The sequence below is a fragment of the Amphiura filiformis genome, chromosome 16 (assembly GCF_039555335.1).
Source record: "Amphiura filiformis chromosome 16, Afil_fr2py, whole genome shotgun sequence".
NCBI lineage: Eukaryota > Metazoa > Echinodermata > Ophiuroidea > Amphilepidida > Amphiuridae > Amphiura > Amphiura filiformis.
The window spans coordinates 18,799,260-18,824,255 of record NC_092643.1 but is presented as its reverse complement, the minus strand read 5'-3'; the positions used below and the strand labels follow the sequence as shown (position 1 = coordinate 18,824,255).

The 24,996-nt window shown below is 38.9% G+C and overlaps 1 protein-coding gene across 4 annotated transcripts in view; it reads left to right on the top strand.

Moving 5' to 3' along the window:
- Positions 1-24,996, top strand: part of LOC140135678 (serine/threonine-protein phosphatase 4 regulatory subunit 1-like) — a 125,271-nt gene that overhangs the window by 48,239 nt on the left and 52,036 nt on the right. For 3 of the 4 annotated variants that reach the window (XM_072157263.1, XM_072157264.1, XM_072157262.1), the window contains one exon: positions 3,761-3,875. In XM_072157263.1, coding sequence (XP_072013364.1) covers positions 3,761-3,875 — 115 coding nt within the window. Of the gene's footprint in view, positions 1-3,760; positions 3,876-11,437; positions 11,667-24,996 lie in introns of those variants that run through there. The other variant, XM_072157265.1, reaches the window with a different exon arrangement.

Below are 24,996 nucleotides of genomic sequence, written 5' to 3'. Positions count from 1 at the left end.
AGTTCTATGTATAAAGTGGGCCTGTGCCCTAATGTTTTTGAAGACTGGTTGAGAAAGTACAAGAACCATGATGTCTGAGGGGGTCATCCTAGCTGGAACTTGTCCTACAACTTAGTACATGAGTTGCGGATCTATACTTACATTGTACAGGCCTACGGTGAGAGCAAAGGAGGGGGTGTGAGTGTATAGATCTCGGCTTACTACATGTTGTGCTCAATTTTCAGATATCAGGCAAAATATACATTTGGCAGGGGTTTTTCCTGATTTCAGGATTTTTTGTGGCCAAAATTAATGAAATATTATTGATTTTTAGGTTGTTAGGGGTATTATAGGCTAATTTCACACTGTTTTTCAGGATTTTCTACTAAGTTTTTGAATCACACACCTGATTTTGATTTAACATGCTGAGATTTATTTTGAATAGCGTAAAGTCCCCTTTGTTAGAATATCATGGATTTTCTTGGAATTTTACCTTGTACCATTTACCATTGAATTTATTGGTTCTACTGTACTACTGGATAGCTTTTTTCCCCAACAGTTACTTTCATGTGTAATATCATTATTATACTGTTGATAGAGCATAATAAAATTCCATCATTGTGATCATTATATTTTGCTTCATCATAATAAACTAACGATTGATTCTTCTCTGGGATTCTTCTCCATCTCTCTGCAGCTGTAAGGTATTAACACTGGCTATGCAAACAGTAAAATCACATACGTATACATGTACATTTGCCAGTTAACTGCATGTATGAGTTCCTATATTACACTTGGGTTCAGTTACCGTACTATGAAAAAAATAATAGCATTAAACTGAAAAGGCGATATGTGTATTTGTGTGTACTGAAGGAACAAAACACATACAAATTAATTTTAGATGACCAGTGCATCAAAACGATTTCAGAGAATAATCTTTTTGCTCACTGACAGCGGTGTAGCGTGGTTCATCATATTGGGGGGGGGGGGCACCAACCAAGCCATTTTTCGGCAATTTCTCACTGGACTGAGGAATTTCCTGGTAGTGATAAAGGGACATAGCAAAATGAATTCACAATTTTACCTGAAAGAATACAATGGCTGCTTGGCAATTTATTAGTACCAGTATTTTGATCTCTTGCGCTAGTGAACAATGTGTGGGCACTAATTAAAATGCAAGAAATACACCATGTTCATTTGTGATTTACTTAGCTTGTTCATGTGCAATAGGCCCAGTACAAATGACCATACAGGGATGTGCCACAAACATTTATAAGGATTGATTTGAGTACCTAGCCTATTTGTGCCATGAAAATTAAACTTTGTCACCAGCTTTCAAGAAATATGGAGTGTTACTATCCAAACATTGACCCATCTCATACTGAGCTGTGATTATTAAAGTGATTTCATAGAGCATACTCGGTTTTCTCATGCTTGAGATAGTAGATGTGCATGGTCAATTAGTTTTAGCTATCCACTCACTAGAGGGCGCTGTTAACAGGAGTTGACATTAAGTTGTACACTGTACATGTGCAATGGGGTTGCACTACAAGTCAAGTATACTATAAAGTAACCATGAGATAAAACAAGCCTGCATGTACACTAAGCTAAAGTATGTACATGTACTTCAAAATAAATGATATTGATAAAGAACAACTTCAATTTTGTTTACAAAACAATTTGGGGATTACTTCCACATTGAGCACAAAACCTTGTAGATAAAACAGATTTTACCGTATTTCCTGAATTAACAATATGCAACAATAAAAGGACACATTATAAAACAGAAGGAAAGAACTTCATGTTAACCTTTACTTGAAAAGAGAGTCCAGATGGTTGTCAATAAGGAGAAATAATGCCATGGCGTTTAAGCTACAGCAACATTTTCCTTACATTTGCATACAAGTTGTGTTAGAACTACAAGAAACACATTGTATTACAACGTTGTGTTGCAACGTGTTACTCTGTGGTGCTTGATTGTCCAAATTAACCATTTTGGCGGGGTGCGCAGTTTCATAATTTTACACTTGCTGATAAAGAAAATAAAACGACATTCTTGACTCAAGTAGGGGGTCGTTGGCTTGTACAGTGTTGTCGGGGGCGTAGGCACGAATGGCATGTTAACGAAGAGTGTCTTTTTCTGAGGTTTCTCGCTAGGCTGGCCACTTTAAATAGAATTGATGCACTTCAGAATCAGCCAAGGGATTTGATGAAATTATTTCTGAAGCAAGTAGTGGTTGAATTTTTGTGTCCATAATTTTACAATAAAAATGAGACAGGTAGGGGAATATAAGTGCTACTCAATGTTTTTGCAAGATAATATTTTTATGTTGCATGGAAAAGAAAGAATGAATTATACTCTAAAACATCGCTAATAAATCCTCCATATAAACAGTAAAGTTAGTCCAATGAGTTTTCTTTCATTTTACCTCATTATTTCAGCTTTAAATGGACATGTACCTTCCTGATTTTTACTGATATTATTTCGCCATTTGTGTGGAAAATGAAAAAAAAAATGTGTGGAAATAATACATAAAAATAGCTTTGAATAAAACTGGAGGAAAGTGTGCTCATCACTGGCTAGTAAAGATGTTCACTTCTTAGCCCTTTGTGTTAGGTGGTTGATATTATTAATGTAATTGGTTGATTGACAGGTGATGATATCAGCGCTATCAAGCGGTCAAGATTCACCCTTTTCATTTCTCCATTTGTAAAGGTAAAGGAATGGCAGTCCTGTTGAAATCGGGAGAGGCTGCATCATTTGATTTTGTAGGGACCCAGAAAAATAAAACAGGTCCCTTTCTTTCAAGTTGCATAATGCAAGAGACTGTAACCATAATAGCCAATTGAAACAGATAGTGTATTTGGTGTGATGAGTGATGAAGAAGTTTGTTTAGCATCCAGGGAACAAACTGTGTATACTTTCAGGGGTGCGCTCACAATAATAAATCAGAGATCTTGTAAATAGAATGAAAGAACACTCACCATGTGACATGCTTGATTTTCCAATTGTAAACGAGCAGATCATGCCCATCTATTTGATCAATATATTTTAAATTGTGTATTTTGAAACTTGCAGATTGGACTTGATATTTGAGCATGATTTTACTGAGCATTGCTGCGCTTTTGTTCCAGGGCTACATTAAAAAAAAAATCACTTTCACCATCAACCAGGTCATTTCTGATGCGCTGCAAATGCAGGGTAATGATTCAGTACCCACTTAAGCCGTGTTCAGACGTGGGGTATTTAACTTGAGTAAAAGGCTATTTACCTCGAGTAAAGTGCCCAGTTGGGGTAAGCTCATGGTAAAGGTCGATTTTGTGCCCGCCTGGACAGGAGTCGGGGAAATTAACCCTGGGTACAAAATGGTTGTGGTACATTCACGTCTGCGGGTCGTACTAAAAGGTCAGGGTAAGCTATAGCGACTAGTTTTAGCCAATGAGTGCTGTCTTATTGGTCAAATACCAATGGCTTGTCGCTCAGTATAAATTCAGCTTTACCCGTCAATAACACTGTTTGTCTTCAGAGCCAGATTATTATTTTACTTCCTGAGATTATAAGTAGTGAGATATCTTCTCAGATCAGCGAAATCATATGCTTACATTATGTACATGCATATATGAAACTTATATTGTCCATGCAGGTATGCAGCCTGCATATTCACTGTACAATGATAATCTGCATCAGGTGGTACGCCATCAACACAATAGGTGAATTATTAATTAGCCTGATTAGAAATCACCACTAAATCATCATTTTCTTGTGATTGTTTATTTACAGTTGAAGATGAAGGCGAGGAAGGAGGAATGGGCCTCGACTCACAGACTTCCGACGATCTGCTCAGTCCGCTTCAGAAACTGCAAAAGTATGTCGACAACGACAACACATTCAATAGGTGAGTAATGTACCATTTCAATTTTATAAGTTTTATTAGATGGATTTTGACACCTAGGTGATGATGAAGAGGATAGTCCAACCGGTAGCTTTTTTTTTTTTTTTCTTCTTCACCTTCAGTTAAAAAGCAGAAAGAGAAAATGTTGTGATGTGTTTAAAAGCAATATGTGTTACACTCTATGGATAAGAGATCTGATGTTTTTCCCATTGTTTGCTCATCATCTTGCACTCTTGTGTGGATATATGGACCTTTGACAAGAGCGTCAAAGCATCCAGAACCACTCTGTGTAGCAGCAAAGCTCTGAAGTAGCCCTCATTAAGAGCTCGGACTGAGTAAAGGTGCAGGTATGGACAAGGCAAAATTACACTAACCTGACCCTAAACATCTAGGTCCCTATGATTTTCTGGACAGAGCCAAATTCAAAACCTGCATTTGGGATCAAATCAAAACTGAGCCGCCCGGTTCTGGGCAGTTCCGTCCATTTGGAACCAATTTTCATTGTTTTTTCATTGGTCAAGTTTTGATTTCATCCCTTACCCGAATATTCTACCACCATCAATTAAGGTTCGTCTTTGTCAATACAAGGTTAATGAAAGTAGAAGTTGGAGGAACCTGCTTGTACCTGCAAGAATCACACCACCTTGGAATATTGATGCCTTTCTTAGTCCAAGCTCCATCACATTCTGTGGTTTTATGCAGATGTAGGAAAGTGAAGAAGAATAGCCCCTTCCAATTAGACTAGGTGAGAATGAGGAGATAGGGAGCAGGTTAGTGAAAACAGTAGTGTTTACAATGCACTTGACAACGATCAAGACATGTGAGCTTCAACATCATCATAGTCTAACTCAAGGGACTTAATTTTTCCAGTTTTTTTTCCATGGATAAACATCCGTAGAACTGGGAAGAGGTAGAATAGAACTGCACACCTTATGTCACAATGCTGAACTATGTGGATGTTCAGTGACAATGCTGCTCCTCTCATTTTCTGTGGTCTGAAGAATTGGTTCCTGGTGATGAGACTTTGTGGTTGCGGTACTTCATCCATATCCTTTTGTCAGTTTGTGGCACCACGTCACATGACTAGTGTTGATTCAGGAGATATTTGCCCAGACATTTTAAATGTTCTAGATGGTCTATGATTTTTGGGAAGACATTTTGTTATAACCATTGCTGTATGGTATTTATGTATGCAAAAGCTGGTGACCTTTGACATGCAGATCTATCGATCATTGCAGCTGGATCCTGACATGCAGCTAAGTCAACTAAGAATAAAGTGTTGGAAATCATAATTTGCCTCATTTATAATTGTGCATTTATTGATACATCTATCAGCATTTATGAAAGGTAAATTTGTAACAACTAATCCTCCAAGATGATGATTTCATGAAACTACTGCAATTTCAAGTAAATGCTGGTGGTAATGCTAATAAGGCAACTAGATGGCAAGCTACTTGAAGTCAAAATATACCCACAATGTTGAACAACATTGGATTTGGGATCATTAGCTGAGATGTACAAATTTCACATATTTTTCCATGTGAAATGGTGTCATAACAATAATAACTGTTGCCATGGCAATGACCTGTGAGGTTGCAAAGGTTGAGATTAAATCAACATGCACTGTCGTGATGTCCATGAAGCTCCTGCTACATTCTGGGTCTCTAGTATAGAAACCAGTATGTGGGAGATGTGTAAACTGGAAAATGGCGATTGGGAGCTATTCGAAGTAGATCTTCATTGACACTGATCTTGTACTTCAGCAGTTATACATAATACATCAACTACATTTTCAAAGCTAATCAAAACATCACAGCACATCAAAATTTTTCATACCATGTGCATGTAGCTATGTAGACAACCTCTGGTTAACTTAAACATGCTACAGTCAGTCTACTCTGAAGTACAAAGTACCAAAGCGGACACACACATTGTGCCGACTTTGAAGGCACGCATACCTGCAGCAGAGACGCAGCACTTCGCACTGTATATGCGCGCGTTGTCACTTTGTACTTCAGAGTGGACAAACTGTAGGTAGGATTGCTAGGCCACTGCACCAAAAGGTTGAATGCACCTGATCAGTGGGAACTTGTATACCATGTCAACACAAAGTGGCACAGGTTGATAGTCTTAGTTTGTGTTATCAGGAGGTTTTGTTATTAGGATTAATTGTTAATGTACAAACATAAACTTAGGACTTTAAAATCACTTGTTTTCAGACCCAGGGCCGTAGCAAGCGGGGCGGCCGGGGATGCCATGGCCGCCCCACTTTTTGAGAAATTTGTTATGTTTTTCTTTATATCTTTATTTCAATTTGGGCATAAATTTGTAACTTGGCCGCCCCACATTTGTGATGGCCGCCCCACATTTTTCAACCTTGCTACGGCCCTGTTCAGACCTCTATGTTGTCCTAGAGTTTATAAAACAAGTTTCCAGTGCTGTAAAAAGGTCTGTTCAGTTAGTAACTGTTCAAATTATTCCGTCTTCATAATTTACAGTAATAGGACAGGTTTATTCAAACAGATCATGCTAATATAATTTCATAACATAAATGCTGAACATGTTGAGAATGGTTGAAATCCTAATATGAAAGGCCTGCTCAATGCGCATTTTTGTAAAATCAAAGTCTGCCAGATTTTGTTAAGATTTGATTGCTTGGACACGCATTTGCAATTTGGTTTACAAAATCACTACCACATGTATGTTTGTTCCAAAAATGCCAAGATATGAATAATGATGAATTGTGTGGTGTACTGGTCAGGTGAATCATTCAACCACACTGCAATGTTACACATACAAGGGGGTATTAAAATGTTTTTGAAATCACCCAGAAGTGAAGGAGCTATATCAATGAAATTTGTACATTATGGTCAAAAAATTGGTTCATGTAAGTATGTTTACTTTCTTTACAGGTGGGGCTAGATGGGCAGTAAGTGCATAACCTGCAAGATAGAGACAATTGAGGCATGCAGCATGATTAAGTTCATGCATTTGAAAGGTTTGGACTACAATGCCCAGAAAATCTATAATAATTTCCAAACTGGCCACATGTCCCACAGATGCCAAAAATGGACGTCCATCACTATTCACTTAGGGATGATGCGGCCACAGTGAAGAAAGTGGAGGATCTTATCATTAAAAGGTTATGCGCTTACTGCCTATCTAGCGCCACCTGTAAAGAAAGTAAACATACTAAATGAGATCATTTTGGACCATAATAATGACCAGTGATTACAACACTAACAACATTTCATCGATATAGCTCCTTCATTTCTGGGTGATTTCAAAAACTTTTTGATACCCCCTTGTACTACTATACCAGTGTTCTATATTGAGCTAGATAGATAGCATTATCTCTTGTTTATAGGGCAAGCTGATTTTGAGATTTGCATTTTGTCCAGCCGCTTTAGCTTTTCCCGATAACCTTATTACAAAGGTGTAGTGTACATAGGACTGACTGATATATTTAGGGGCCTAGATATCGAAGTTAAAATGTACAACCTGAATTGAATTTGAATGTATAGGCATCTATTAAAACGATGCAGACATTGATCTAAACGATGCAGACATTTACAGAAAGACAATTACGAGCAAATGGTTGTTCAAAATTAGCGATTTAGGTGTGTGTAAGACATTTCCAGTGGATTTGAATTTCGCTTTGATCATGAACCCCTGTCAACCCCGCCATTTCAACCATGATGGTGGCTGTCACAAATGAGTGAAAAACAGATTGAAGTACCTGTAGTACTTTATGTGTAAAACCATCACTGGCAATAACCACAATTGCACTTCACTTTGGCAGGGACTGTCTTTTGGAATTTGCAGGAAAGCATTACATAGCTCTTCTGGAGCCTTCAATTCAAGGAGAGCTGGTTAGAGCATTTACAATAGAATGTAAGGAGAGAATGGTCAACTATTAAAGGAGAGCTAAATATCACTCTCCTATATCAGATTAAAGAAGAGCAGTCGCGTGCAATTGCTCTCGCTCTCCTTGCTAGTCCCTGCTTTGGCTGGCTCGGTGGCTGCTTTGCAACCATGTTCGAGGGCTATCACGATTGACGATGATGATATCACAATTTTCAATATCACGATGCAATTTTTTTTAAGCCTCCAATGATGTGCCTGCGATATAGCAATATCTCCCAGTGACGTACAATACATTACTGGGAGATTTCCCTCAATTAATGCAATGTGACCCCGCAATTAATGAATTAAAGTTGGTACTTATGTACTTCTGCAAATTTCAAAGCAAAATTTTAGTTCTTGAGTTATAGGCATGAAGGTCAAATGGCAAATTTTGGTCTCCATCATTATGTACAGGGGTAAAAAAAAATCAAAAATGCTCAGATTTTCGCTCAAAGTGGTCTCAAATTGTTCTGCTTGGAACAGCATTATATAAAGAATAGTTTGCTATATCTCAGGTATTATGTTACCTGGGTAACATCACAAAATAAATAAAGATTGACATGATTCAATTAGCTTTGAATTTGTTTCCCTGTTACCCAGATAACAAAACACCGGAGACATTGCTAATTTGCAAAGTAATCTTTGGTTAAAAAAATTTTCCAAGCGGAACAATATGAGCCCACCTTGAGGGAAATCAGAGCATTTTAATTTTTTTACCCCTGTACATAATCATGGAGACCAAAATTTGACATTTGACCTTTATACCTATAACTCAAGAACTATACATCTGAGATAGGTCAAACTATACTTTTTATGAATCCTAATGAGAGGAATACAATTAGATGATTTTTATCCTTACTCCCCCAATTTTGAAATTTGAAGCCTGCATTAGCAGCCATTTTGGAAATATGCCAATTAACATTTCTCCCTTGTGCCCTTTTTTGCCCTTTTTGGATATGTTGTTCAGGAGGGTGTTTAGAGTCACTAGCAAACAAAAACATTGGTGTTCCATTTTTGTCTAGTAGCGTGTTTCTATTGAGTCCCCTGCATTTTACCGGTAAAACTGTTCGCCGTCAAATAGCGGCGAAAGGCGGATAACGGTCAGTTTCCATTGCACGTTGTTTACCGGTAAACACTCGATGAACAGCATCAATTGACACACATTAAAAGTTTGCCGGCGAAAGGTCGTGCACTGGGGTCAATCCCCGGGTCAATCGCAAAGCATTGTGGATTTTAATATTGTAGTATTTTCCTAATTGTTTAGCTAAAAATGAGGTAGCAAACACGATAAAATAAGACTGAAGAATAATGTTTGTTTATTAGCTTTTTCATTCGTTCTCGTACATCAAATTACGCCATTGGGAAATCCCCCTCAGTGATATCGACGTGAGTACTCAGTATTGTTGCACGCAAAAAAAATAGGTCTTAGAATTTAATCTTTCACGGTTTAATTTCAGTTAATATTCTTTTTAGCGAATAGTAATTTAACATCAACAACATAATATTAAATTCATGAAATCTTTCTAATTTTCTGAAGCACACACCGCTGCGGATCCGAGTTGATTTCTATTTATTTCGCATGCACAGCTGGATTCATCCGCTGATGTTGTTGTTGTTGTTTTATTTCATGGCTTTTACTAGCCTAGGGTCATAAATCATAACTCATGTTAAATATTTAGCATAATATGTATAATGCAAGGATAATGCATTATGAATATTTCTTCCATTTACTTTATTTATAGCAAGTGAGTCAAATATTTGTATGTCATTAGGCCTAGGAATTTTGGCGAACGGAATGGTATAATCATGGTATAATACATAAACGAGCTAGCTCATTGATGATGCAGAGGTCAATTTCGCGACTCAAATTCCGTTTTCTTCCCTGTATGCGCATTCAATCGGAACGGAGTGAGTTTCTATTGACGTTTACCGGTAAGCTTCCCCGCTCTGTTCCTTCCTCCAGAAGGAAAGCGTTACCGGTAAAAACTCGCCTCTGTTTACCGGTAAATAGCGGGGAAGGTCAGTTTCTATTGAGCAGAATTAATCCCTTTACCGTCTTTTTACCGGTGAATGGTCCCAATAGAAACACGCCTTAGGTGTGGCCATTTTGATACTTAAATTGACTTGTCTAAAATCTATGCCTACGATCAGCTCTTAATAGGCGGGAATTATTCGATTTTTGTTACTGCACGAGTCAATAAAGTTCCAACTTACGCACGCGTAAATTCACAAAAGCACACGTAAATCACGCGAAGTGCAGTTGGCGTAGGTGCTGCGCCTAGCTGTGTGTACGCCATTCTGTATAAATCCACGATGTTATGAGTCCCGCCTATGCTGATCAGAGTATGTGTGTGTTGGTGGGATTTGTGTTACATTTCAGGAGGCTTTCATTTTGTCAAAAACCAATCTAATATTTTCCCATAAAGAATAACAGATGTGATGGAATTTTGTCTTCATTTAATATTAATTAGCAGGTGGAAATGACCCACACTATCACAGTTTGTTAGTTAGAGCCCAGGGCATTCCATATTATAGGGCACTTCTATTGTTGACATTATACATTCATTGAAGTAGTCTAGGATTTTCATTTATTATTTCATCATCGTACACCTTGTGACATTGTACACCATTATTAATTCATTCATTGTCATGCAGCCAGATGAAATTTACAGTAGCAAATAGAGACCCCGGGGGGGGGGGGGTACTCAGTACAAATGACCATACGGGGACGTGCCGCAAACATGGGTAGCATTTTCAGCCTTCTGGTATATCAATGACCCCTTTTTCAACGCTTATTTTGGTATATGAATGGGTCCTTTTTTTTAAATTTTCTCAATTTTTTCGGAAAACAGCCCAATTTTTCCTTAATCTAGCCAAATTTTTCAAAATTTTCCCAAAATTTTGGGAAAATGTAAAAACTAAGACAATTTTGGGTAAATTCGGCCGAAAATTTTGACTTTTGGTATATAAATGGGTCCAAATTTCTTGAAAAATTGGTATATTTATGGGTCTACTTCCAAAATCTCAGCGCACGTCCCTACCAAAACCAAACTTGAGTACCCCCGGGATAGAGACATGGTTTGTGAAATGAGATCAAGTACTTGTGTGAAGTAGATGACATTGGTTTTAAACAAATTAAGGTTTTTTCAGGTGTCTGAACAGGAAACTGTCACTAGTACTGTGTATGTTAAATCCAAGTGGTGTTAATTTGCTAATTGTCAAATTTGTGATTTTGAATGCAAATTCTTTGTAGATCCCTAAACCCAGACAGTTCCACAGCCAGGACCTCTAGGTGGCCTTGGGCAACTGTACTAAGATTGCCCAATATAAGGTGCAAGGTCAAGTAAGGGCAGATTGAGCCAAAAGACTCCTACATTGTTTGAAATAGGGATGATTGTATCCGTATGTTATAATGATGAAAATTAATTTGATTGCAAAATGTGTAAATTTTGCAAAAATTACGTTCTGTTGCTTGTTGGCATACTATTTTCATATGTGGTAAACAATCTGATATTTTGAATAGCGTATAAGTTGAGCCTCTAATCTTGCACTTAGCATCAGTCACCCCTACAACAAAGTGCATGGGTCCAAGTGCCATTGTAAAATTCCCATGTGTTAGTGTGCAGTTTCTCACAGCAGCCACATTGCACTGATTGCATCTAGCCGCTGTGGATGCTGCTACTGCCACACTACTGCTCCTAGCTAGTTGAGCTGTATAGAGGATGTTGCAACGTGTGTGTGGGTGAAAAATGTGCTGATGCTGTATGGTGATTTGGTTCATACATGTGTGCTTTGGAGAACAACTTAAAATGAACGCTAACATGTGGAATCATCTTGAAGATGAAAACTCGATTGGCTTGCCGGACATCCCGCCGTGGCCCGATGCCTGTAAGTGTCAATATCATATCTTTCAATTGCAGGTTCCATGATCTGTTTTTTGTGTGTGTGTTTTTCAAGAATCTTGATGCGCAAATAAGAGTCGATAGCATGACAAGTCAGTGGCACGCCACTTCACCGACTGACTGCCATATGTGCATGCTACGAATGTTAAACCACCGCTCAATCCGGCCTAATTTGTGATGAAATTTTTGTTTGAATATCATTAATATTGAATACTAGAATTGTGCTGGTAATTTTATCTGGTGATGTTTATCAGCAAGTGTTATCAGGAGTAGCCAGGCATTTTGGTGAAGTGATGAACTTGTGCATGTATGGCAGTGGATTTTGGCCTTTAAGAACAAGATGGAAGTAAAGCATATCTTAATATAAAAAGCCGGCACCAGCTTGGCAGGCAGTTGAGGTAATATTTTGGGGCCCGTCAGGTATCATTTTTTTTAATGGTGGTACGTGTGTATTTGCAATATGGTGTCAATAAGCAATGTAAGTGTTAAAGAATAAAGATACAGTAAGCTCATTAATTCACAGACCAGTAAAATGTGTTAAATAATTTTAGTGTTTGGCTTTCTTGGGATCAGTTTGTGAGTTCATACAAAAAATCAATGAAAACCTAACCTTGGTAGTAAATGAAATTAAACAATGTTGTGGGGTGGAATTGCAATTAATGAATATATTCATGAGCAACCATTTCATGGGTGATTAAAGTAAGCATTGCGTGAGAATAAATTATGATTCCATGTCTTTTCATGATGTTTTCAATGAAATATTCATCTGATGATCAGAGAATGTGTTTTGGAAAAGGGGGAACTGACATTTATTTCAAATGAACAGAATTTCAGTTTCAAAGGAAAATGCCTCCATTTACTTGAAATCAGCCAATAGATGCAGTTTTCAGATCACACAGTACAGCCATTTCTGTTTTGTTATCAGTACTAGCCTATCCTGACCGGCCTTCCATCCAGAATTCAATCAAGCTGAATTTGCAACAATTCAGCTGGCTGGGGCTTGAGATGATTTTGCATCAAATTTGCCAGTAAACACTATGCACACCTGCAAGCCATTTCAATCTCTGTAGTTTCCAGCCCAGGGATAATGAAATAAATGTGTTAGCTGGTTGAAAATGGCTTTGTTTTTCCCCACAATATATTTGTATTAAAGTTATTAAAACATGGCTAGCTTGTCCACACATGTATGCGATCACTGTGGACTTATGTGTAGGAAGAAGAGAGCCAATAGACTGACCTTTGAACCTAAAATGAGACCCAGACCTAAAGATGAGAGCATGTTATTTGCATTGGAAGTGACCTTTGAGATGAAATTGATTATGGTTATCATTTTTGTGTGATATTACACATCTGATTATCATGATATAACACAGTATCTGTTTGATTATGACTCAGAGAACCCATCTTTAATCTTTTTTGTTCTCAGTTGTTTGATTGCCTTTGTTTTTCCCCATTCCAGGCTCAATACATTTCAATTTCGAGTTCAGGAAGCAGTGTTATGACTGAGTTCAGTAAAAACTGTTTGAGCTAAAAGGTGCTAAAAAATTCTGAAATTGAACACAAATTTGGCGGTACAACTGCAAACGAAGTTAATGCATTTTATTACGCAGTTCAACTGCCGTTTTTGCATAATTGTCATATATGCATCTTGTCCATTCATCAACTTACCCCATGCAGATTATACTGTAATCTGGGTATATCTATCAAATTATGCAAATTGCAGTAAATGTGGCAGGATTTTGTTCAGGTGGTCCCTAACAGATGGTGACATCTGAAGATGGTGTGACCAGCAAAATTGCATACTATTCCCAGCATGTGCTTGATATAAAGCCCTGCTTGCTTGGCTCACAGGCTGGCTGACATCATGGCTGGCCTATGTTGGGATACATTCATGCATTTAGCTACCTACCTACCCCTGTGTTCATGAACTATGACATGGCTACCTCTGCTGTGCCCATGCTTCTGCCCAACATTCCAACACCCCTGAATCACTAAATATTATTATAATGGCCATTTTCTTTTCATGCACTGCCTGTACCCCAGTGTTGGCCACAAGCAAGCGCTCGCTGAAAGTATGTAAAAGTATGTTTCATACTTTACTATAGACCCTACACAAGTAACCTGCCTGTGACCTATTATGCTCCTGCACAATAACTTATACAAACTGAAAAGAAGACCTTTTTTCCCCTTTGGAGGTCAGGTTTCCAAGTATGAGAAGTTTGCCAGAAGTTGTTTTGTGTCTGCATATTACAGAGTTGATGGGATCATACAAAATTTAGATCTAGGGATCTATGATGGAATGAAACAAAATTCTTACAGTGTGGACTACAAAAACTGGTTTGTACTACCATACTGCCCATGTGGCTTGATAGAAGTATTTACTGATTATCAATGTCTGAAGAACGAAGATGGGCATTTACATGCATTGAAAATCAGCCATGTGTATGTATGTATGATGTACCATTGCAGTAGTGGCTTAGTGGGTGTGGTCACAGATACTGGAAAAGTGGTGTGGTTCAATTCCACAGTGCATCTAAAAAAATGTACATGGCCTGTATTCTACTATACTATACTGGATCTATGGTTGCCCAATACTTCATAATCTTAAAAGAGCCTACCCCCCCCCATATGTTCGTTGATATTTTATCGGGATTTTACGGTATACGGTTCCACACTCCACACTTGTACTCCAGGGTAGATATTGCATGCACTAGTCTCAGTTGTCAACAGGAAATGGTTGTCCCTCTATCCCTGTGTGCTACGTCATGTAGTTCTCCCCGCAGGATCATATTATTTTGTGCTGTGAGGATGGACATTCTTGGGAGATAACTCAAGGAACAACCTGCTGGGACTGACCACTCTCCAAAATAATGGATGTTTAGCTAAAAATCCCAATGCGGGAACTAATCATTGTCCAATTTTCAGTTGGTGTCCCTGTGATCTGCCAGTAATTCCATATAATTTGCAAATTGAACATGTGGTATTGAAATCTGTTGCTAGGAGGAGTGGGTGCATCTCCAGGGATTTGCATCCCATCAGTGCCTCCTCATCAAACCATCATCATCATCATCCTCCTCCTCCTCCTCTCATCCTCATCCCATCTCTCACTCTGGCCTTTATGTGATAGATGCTCTTACTTGAAGATGCCATTTTGCTGCATCAGTGCTGTCTCTCCTAATCAGACACTAGAATCCACAACATGCTCATCTATCAGGCACAGTACTTTAACTCCAATACATTTGAAAATTCATTGAACGACCTTTGAAAATTTGGGTACAAAAACTCATACTCTACAACTTGAGGTCAAATTTTGCACTATGATTGTTTAATGGAGGTTATTGAACGATGTCATTGGGATGAGGCCATTGTGGTTCATTGTGGAGAGGGAGCGTTTACAAGTAATCTACATGATCGGTTTGAATACGGTCAGTGGGAAAGTATGAAATATTTAGTGGAACTTGATACATTGCTATCACCTCAGTCCAACTCTTTGAATATATTCAAACTCGTACTAAGCTATTTCAAGCCATTCACCTGACCTGGGTCATCAGGTGTATAGTGTCTTGAATCTCTCTCCATCTCCCAAGGGTAAGCCGTTCTTGTTGTAAACCCAGCTCTTATTTTCGTAAGGTCATGAAGACTAAAGCATTTTTGTTTTGTCAGGGAAACAATAACACCTTTACCTGGTACCAGACTACATTGTATGACAATAGTGTTCCATGCACAATGACCCAAACTCGGTGCAGCACTTGCAAATTGAGCAGTGCATTGGAAGAATCCAGTTAATCTTTTCTTGTCATGTTTAGCCGTTTTCGAAAAGATCAGTAGTTCAATGAGCTTTTCCCATGAAACTCATAATTGGCATAAATTAGGCCTATATATTTACAGACCAAAAAATATAAGTGTGTAATGGGTGTGTCAGGCATTCACATGTGTATGTGTGCTGGCATGTTCACAGGTACACCCAAACATGAGTTGTCACACAGGCACATGCACCCCCATCTACACCCCCTCACCCCAACACACATGTCAAGTGCATGTACATGCCTTGCAGGTATGACAGTGTCAGACAGGTGTTTTGATGTCAGTGTCTTCAATATGCCACACCAGCATCACAAATTTGTCTTTTCCCATCACAGATCATCACCCCAGCTCCGCATGCAACAGCAGCAGTGCAAATTCCACACCAATTTTCCCTGTTAACCCTGGGTAGGGAGCGTTCCAGCACGATGTGGAGAAATCAGCGAGATCATTTTGTTAGATATGAAACTTGTTGTTACCGGTACTGATTGTCAAGTTATGATTCAAGTAGTTGAAAATACGAGTGTTTTGTTTCAGTTTTAACACTGGTAATGGAAAACTACTCGTATTGGACACTTCTACTCGTTTTCAAAATCTCCAAACAATGAGGAATTAACCATTGTTCCTCCTTTGTTATGTTACCCAATCCACTTTAATACGAGTAGCAAAAGCGAGCATCGCCACTTGAAAAACGAGCATCGCCACTTGAGAAACGAGCAGCAAAAAGCGAGTAGCAAATCAGCAAAAAGCACCCAATGCACAGCTTGGGTGTATTGGTTATTTTGGGAGCTCCAAACCCACTTGAAACTACATACTTCAGCGTCGCCGAGTGATAAAAGGTTCGATCGATCGTAGCAAATTGTTGGATGTCAAATCAGTAATATAAATAACCTAATTTTATCAACATTACTTTTAGCATGACCATCTTCTTGTCTCTAGAGTTTGCCGTTTAATATTTCTGTCACTGATTGCAACACAACAGCAACACGTGTTGATCACCAAGTTAAAATATAAATCACTCAAAATTTACATTATACTTGGAATAGGCCTACGAGCTCATCACGTATTTTTTATTCATACTTTTTTTGAACTACTGAAGGAGAAAATCATGTGTCAATTAAAATTAGATTGCTTGCGTCTTTAATTATAATAATATTTGTTTGGCTGGCGATAAATTGTGTTGTCCCGCTCTGCCATGGATCCGGAGTAGGCCTACTAATTAATAACCAATGGATCAAGAATATCTATAAATGAGAACTAAGATCATGACAAAGTCTTTTATATCCGTTGTTTTGAAAGTTTATAAATCGGCACGGACGTGACGCTTAGCGTGAAAAAAAAAAACCCAACCTCGTATGTAGTTTTATATGCCTACCGTAAATGTATTTTTGGCTTGTAACTTCTTTCATCTCGGGTTTCATCTTAATTTATATTCCTTGTAAGTTCATGAGTTGTATTGTTTGACAGACGTGTTCTGCTCCTTTCCAATTTTTTAGAACCAAAGCACTGCACATAATTAAAAAATCACGTACATAAGTCCGGATCAAGTGCAAGCCCATAAGTTATGAAGGCGGGACAGTCCGGGATGATAACCCACACCGCACCGAGACCCACTGCCACCCAGCCCGGCAGTTCCGGCCGGTGAAATAACCAAATTTATGCAACATGCCGAGCATTTGTGAATTCAAAGTTGAAAGTCGATAAACCACCAACAAAACTGAACTGAGTCCTGAATTGAAAGAGTCGATCCTGCAGTATCGGGCAGTACTCGTAGTCGCTAGTCGTACTCTGTCGTCCACGAATCTGAAGAAAGCCCGGCCAAGCACCAACGTGATCTTCATCTCCGGTCTTCATCTTGTTTTTACTGATATGATAATGCAAATGCACCGGACTCGTGAATGTCTCTCGGGAATGTCCATCAAGCAATTTAAAATTAGGCCAGCGCCGCCGGATCAGTTGACTCGATTTCAGCCCAGCTGAACATGCTGAATTTATCATTTTCATTGCGATACATTTGATTTGTTTATATTCAAAGTTGAATTCCCTCATCCATGTGTATTAACTGACTTTGATGAGCCGAACCTCATTGATGTTATTTCTGGGAAGCGGTCGTGACCGCCCTAGTTATTTAAATGAGGGTATCCATGCCCAGGGAACACATGGTACATGCATGGACGTACTTTTTAGAACCACATTTCGTCAGAGAGTACATGATTTACCGCGTGCACATAAAATGTAAACAAACGGCGTGTAATTTGGGGAAATTATATTTTCAATTTCATCAGAATCTGTATAATTCTGTGCTTGTAATTTTACGAACTTGTTTAACTGATTTTCAATTTTTTTTTAATCAAACCATTACAATAGTCAGTATTTAATTTACACAAATACTGAGACCATATAAGGGGTGGTGCAATAATTATGTGTACCCCGGAGGGGGTGAATTATAGGGGGGGGGCAAAGATTTTTTGGCAGGCCAGAAGGGGGGGGGGCAAACATTTTTTGGCAGGTCAAAAGGGGGGTCAAGCGATTTTTTTTGGCAGGTCGAAAGGGGGGAAAGCAATTTTTGGCACAGATATTTTGGGTACCGTTTCTACATAATTACGCCCTAAAAAGCATAGGAAAGCGTTAGGAACACATTCAAATATGCAAAATTTCCTGCTCACTGCGCTCGCATATATGATAAGACAATTTAAGGTTTTAAATTTGGGTTCCCCAAAATCTTGCATGTGTAAGGGGGTGGCAAAGATTTTTTGGCACGTCAAAGGGGGGGCAAAGGTTTTTGGCACGTCGAAAGGGGGGCAAAGATTTTTTGGCATCAAAGGGGGGGGGGGCAAGCGTTTTTTGGCAGACCATTTTGAGAATTCACCCCCAGCAGGGGTACACATAATTATTGCACCACCCCTAATAATGAATATAAATAAAAATCATGCGCTAAAAGGATCTGTAGGAAACCTGGAAGAAACATCAAATAGAACACCCTAATAAAATCTCCGACTCCCAAGTCATTATTTATTGTTGTTTCTATAGGTTTTTAGGTGGCGACAACATGGGAAAATCCCTAGCTAGTACCATAGCTGCAGAGTGCATGTACATACCAATTGATGATTTTTTTTATAGTTTTTGAGGAGTGTTTTTTTTTTATACCCGACGAAATGGCGCCTACACAGGTGTGCGTGTGTGCGGTCACAATTTTTGGTCCATGCTCTGATCCAAACATTTAAGGGACGCACCATTTGATACTCGGGGGGGGGGGGGTAGGAAGTTGGGGTCGGGGAATTTTTTTTTTAATTTCATGCATTTATACACAGTTAGGTGGGGAAGTTTTTATTATTTTTTTAGTGTTGGTGGGGAAAGGTTTTTTTTTACTCATGTTGAAGTTTTTTTCCAAAAACTTCCTACCCCCACCCTGAGAATCTAATGGTGCGTCCCTAAATAGACCACAGACCTTGTATTAAAATGCGCAGTGGCGGCATGGGGAATTTTTAGTGGGAGGGTGGGAGGGGGTGCTTTTCGAGGTGAGCATGGTGAGGGTGCAGGGCCCATGTGCATGTTTACCGGCTGGGAGGGGGGGCAGAGTTAATGCAGGCGGTGGTGGGTCCGACTGGGTCGGTAAATGTGGAATGTTTTCTGCAACGATTTTTGGTTCAAGGGGGTGGGTGGGTGCCCCATGGGCCCCGACTCTTCCCCGAGAGCGTTAAAAAAACACACGATGGGTGGGTGTAGTTCTGTCCTGGCAAGAAGGTTATGTTCGTAAATCATCTGACCTCGGGGCCCCCTTCCAGGGGTCATCTGAGGTCAAATTACTAAAAACTGTCATATGGGCATGAAACTTCGTAGGTACAGTCAACATTTAGAGCTTAAATTTTGGAAGATCATTTTGGGGTCATCCGAGGTCACTTAGGGGTCATCTGAGGTCAAAATACTAAAACCTGTCATATGTGCATGAAACTTGGTGGGTACAGACAACATTTAGAGCCAAAATTTTGCAAGGTCATTTGGGGTCATCCATGAGTCATCTGAGGTCAAATTAGTAAAAACTGTTGTATGGGCATGAAACTTGGTGGGTACAGTCAACATTTAGAGCCAAATTTTTGGAAGGTCATTTTGGGGTCACCAGGGGTTATCTGAGGTCAAATTAGTAAAAACTATCATATGGGCATGACACTTGGTGGCTTCAGTTACCATCAGCCAAGTAATCGCGTCCAGCCGAGAACCGCCAAATATGGGTAACCGCCTAGTAATATTATATTTCAATGTTTTGGGGTTGTTTTTTTTCATTTTATGCCAAGGGGGAGTAGATTTTGTTTGGGGTCAGCAGGTCCCCCCACGTTCATCCCATTCTACACACGTACAACAAAAAGTACAAGCACATAATTATAGAATTCTTAGATCATGCTTGTATTGAGCGCATAATTTGGAAACGAGACTTCCAAGTTTTGCGCTCATGCATAATACCGTGTAGGCCTATTTTCATTCCGTCATTACGGGATCAAAAATTCTAATAAAAAAATGGATAGTACAAAATTAGAGCGTTCATCCGACCCACACTTACACACGAACACCCCTCCCAGCACCCCCCACACACACACACCCCTACACTCAAGCACCTAAAACATTAGGCCAAATAAAAAAAAATAAACATGTTTCACGTCCCCTCCCGCTTCCTTTTTTGAGGTTTTCTCAAATAAATTTTTATTTTTTGAAATTCAGTTGTAACTTTTCAAAAAATATGTCTAGGAAGTTGGGATGCTTTCTATAGCCTTGTTAAGATACAAGAAACATTTTAGGAGGGTTTTGTGATCATTAGAGGGGTGTAACTCTCAGAACAACAAATAAAAAAGGGCCTCCTCCTTTATCCAGGCATTATTGTATGTACGGATTGTACGCTAAAACAGCTCTAAGTATGGGTATTTACACCAATTTTGCAATAAAAAATAGAAAATAAAAAGCCCCTCTTCCTCCTTTTTTGAAAACCGGACGTGAAACATGTTTTTATTTTTACTTAGCCTTATTGAGCGCAGAATTCGGAAACGAGACTTTAGCGCTCATGCATAAATAAACTGGGCGATTTTCATTCGGTCATTACGGGATCAGAAACAAATGAGTAGGAATTCATTTTAAATTGAATGGTATACGAAATTACAGTGTATACCGACCCCAAACCCCATCATACACACGCCCAAATACACCTAAGCATTATGACAAAACATTTAATATTGAGCGCACAATTCGGAAATGAGACTTTTGCGCTCATGCATGAAACCGGGTGATTGTCATTCGATCATCAGAAACAAAATGAGTAGGGTTTCAATTAAAAGAGAATAGTGCGATATTAGAGTGTAGGCCTACACCCGACCCATACACACCAGCTGACACACACCTAAATACACCCCAGCACATGATAAACATTAATGAGCGCAGAATTCGGGAACAAGACTTTTGCGCTCATGCATGAAACAAATCAAACCGTAACGGGTGATTTTCATTCAGTCATTACGTACCGTATGCGTCCGGGATCAAAAACAAATGAGTAGGGAGAACCTACAAAGTACATTCGTCGGTCTCCGACCCACACAAACCATGGTCTATGCACAAACACACCCCCTACACTCGCCTAAATACCCCCAAGCTCATGTGATTTATAGGTTAATAATTTTAGATGCAATTACATGCAAACACAAACACAAATTCGGATTTAGGTGCGCAAAACTAACATTTTACATTTCCGGGCTCAATTCTTTGAATTGGTTCGTGAAGGTGTGCGTGTCATGGGGGGGGGGTAATGCAGAGTTTCGAGGGGGGCAAGGTGAAACCCTACATACCACCAAGACTATATAACATAAAACATAGCATGAGTAGGCCTAAGCAGGTGATAAAACATTATCGAGCGCAGAATTCGGAAACAAAATTTTTGCGCTCATGCATAAAACCAGTTGATTTTTTCATTCGGTCATTACGGGATCAGAAACAAAATGAGTACCGGTATAGGAATTCATTTAAAAAAACCTCACCCACAACATGAGCAAAAAAAAAAACTTTCCCCACCAAAACACTAAAAAAAAAAAAAAATATTTTCCCCACCTATGCATGGAATTAAAAAAAATTCTTTCCTGACCCCAACTTCCAACCCCCCCAGTATCAAATGGTGCGTCCCATCTTGAAAGATTCGTAGATATGATAATTAGCAAAACATTTATTATTACAAACAGCCTGGGACAAATTATCAATTGTTTACAACTTCAAAACTTGGCGTATATCGTATCTCTTCCGATGATTTATGAAGACAAGCAAGCACACACGTGTTTATGGTATCATCCGTCTTAACTGTGAGTTACCATGGTGACGGTGGATGGACCTAGTACAATGGAATGCGGCGCAGCACATATACCCTAGGCGGCGACCCTGTGTATTCTACAAAACCCTGGATTTGCATCTGGAGCCGTGGGAATGTTTTGAATTGTGCTTGTGCGACAACAGGTGCGTTTCAAATGAGGACGGACGACTGGTGAAATGTTTTGAATGATTTGGTTGATCCGGGATCTTCTCCAGGGAATCTTTGATCTTCTCTTCCATCAACCCTTTTTCTTGTGCCTTTCTTGATCACTCTCTCTCATACACACATACCTGGAATAAATAAATAAGGAAGTATCAAAATAGGAATGAACTGCTCTTCAGGAAAATGAAAATCGTGAATACATCCCAGGATTTTATCGCCTCAAAGAAGAAGACGGAAAGGCATTCGATGTCGGGCCATTTCTATTTAATGGAACATCTATGGACATTATTTCTGGAATATATAATTGCAGCTTTTATATTTTCGATGATAGGATTTTATCGCCTCAAAGAAGAAGACGGAAAGGCATTCGATGTCAGGCCATTTCTATTTAATGGAACATCTATGGACATTATTTCTGGAATATATAATTGCAGCTTTCATATTTTCGATGATAGATTTAATATAGGCCTAAAGGTAAGATATTTAAGCCAAAAAAAGGCCGGGTCCTCAAGCTCCCACAGGCGCTTGCGGGCCACGCCCGAGGCCACGGCACTTGTCGACTCGGCGAGAAACATCAATGGTGCCCGGTAATGGTGATGATGATTTTGTGGTGAAGAACGTAGAGCGTGAAGAAAAAGCTTCATAAGTAGCCCGAAACTCATGACCTTCTTTTTCCTATCCTCACATGAAGACTGATGAGTGTTTCGGGCTATCGACGTTGTTTTTACATGTAGATAATCTGAGTGATACCGGCGATGGGACGGAGCTCGGGAAGTCATTTGGTTTGGTTTCATGCTTCTTTGTTTCTCTCTTCAACTCTGGTAGCAGAATAATCTGGGTATGACCAAGCACAGCAGAGAAATCCTACTTTCTACGGTGACATTTTGTAACGAACCGAAGTGAATAAATTTAAGCCCAATGATCTAGGGCCTAGGCCTACTGTATATTTTCATCATGTTCTTCCATCGATACATGTTATTTATTTTTCGGTGGTTCTTCATATCTATTTCTTTTTTTACAATTTAGATATTGAGTAATGGTATGATGATACACACCCAGGATACGATCTTTCTCAACTTTTAAATTTCCTGGATACACACATTTGTACAAATTGTTAGCTACTCTATTACAATACATCTTTATGAAAAATACATTAGAAACTAAATGAATACAAATGTAATTTTAAACATGTAACTAATCGCCCTATAGTATAATACATAACATTTTAATCATGCCCGGTATGAAATTTCATACGACCGGTTTAGACCATGTTTCAGATTTTTTGTGAATAATCAGCACGTTGTTTTATACTTGAACACGGTTAAGAAAGGAGTTTTAAACGACTGTATTTGATTGGATTGGTGAAGTACCTCTCTCAAATGTGTTTGTACTTATCAAGTGCTCGACAAAGAAGAGCAAATTGGATAATAGGCTTTATATGCGGCGCAACAACCCGCTCATAAATGATAAATCGCTGGGCAGTCGTGGCTGAGTAGAATAACTTTCGACGGTATTTATGTCTTACGGATTTTTATCAATTGATAAATCCTCTTGTACTTGCGGTGATTTGTATGTTTATGTTTGCTTTTTCTATAAAAACAAAATGACCAAAAAACAAACGTTTAGTATTTTGTATAAACCGTGGACAAAGGCTCAAGACTAGAAGAAGACAAGGAAACTTGCCGTTATTAACATGAATGAATATGCGCGACAGGTTATGTTCTTCAATCATGCATGTGTGATCCATCGGTAAACTTTTTTTTGATAAAAAAAATGCTGATCCTGCATGACCTGACATCGCGAATTTACATCATTAGATGATCCTGACATCACGATTTATAATAATATTAAAATATGATAAACGCGAATTGTAGCCTACTGTTTGATTTTTATCTCGATGGTTTGATGCTATAAATAAATAAACAAAGTACCCGGCTGTCGGCGTGCGGTATCGATCGCGAGGGTGTTGAATACTGCATTCATTTTGGATGGTCTTGACTGTCGACTGCATTGGGTGGAAATCATATCGATTAGGGTGCTCTGTACTACTCGTATTTGCTACTCGTTTCTTTGCCATCACAATGGTTTATGGCCCATTGTTAGCTAGAGATTGAATACGAGTAGATTTGTCCAAAACGAGTACTTATGGTTTCACAGTGTAAAGTGCTTTGCCTTTTGTATTGGTGGAACCAGTGTATGCATTTGTTTTCAGAGTTCTACTAGTTCCAGAAGTTGCTAGTTCCAAAGGGCTCTGTTGCTCTGGACCCTGAAGATGGTAGCATTGGTCCTAAACATGCATTGTGTGGATCTATTACATTGGGTTTAGTCTTTTGGGGCCAAAAAAATAGTTTTTTGCTTCTCATTTCTGAACCCTCAGATGTGAGAGTTGAAAACTCAATCATTGAACGTAATTAAAGAATCTATGCAAAATTGATGGTGTTTTAAAGGAATTTTATGTGAGAATTGATGTGTGTGCATGCTACGTTATCAACAGCAAATGGTTGGCAGGGCCTCAGATTTGACGAGAATCATTGAATTGATTCTTGTAATGATTCTCGTAACATTTATTGCGATAATCAATTTCTTTCATTGAATCATGCAGTACGTGAAGCGATTCAGATGGATTTTGATTCTGGCAAACTGGCACGAAATCTAGGCCCTAAATACTCATCAGTTCTTTAGCATCAGTATTGCATTAGATTCCAAATTTGTGAATAATATGCATGAAGAACTAAGTGACTTTAAATGAAATAGGCATGTATGATAGACCATACTATCTGGATAAATTTGACTGTATAAAACATGACATTGTGCATTCAGTTCTGTACATGTGCCACAGGTATTTTGCATTCTTGTGTAGATGTATTGATTTGATACCATGACCTAGGATGGATATTTGACCTATGTGACCTTTTCAACTCTGTGACAGGTTGATCTCCATGATCAGCTGAAGATTTCAATCAGTACTGGAGCCATGTTTTATCAGAGAAGAAAACCACATAGTTCAGGGTGTTTA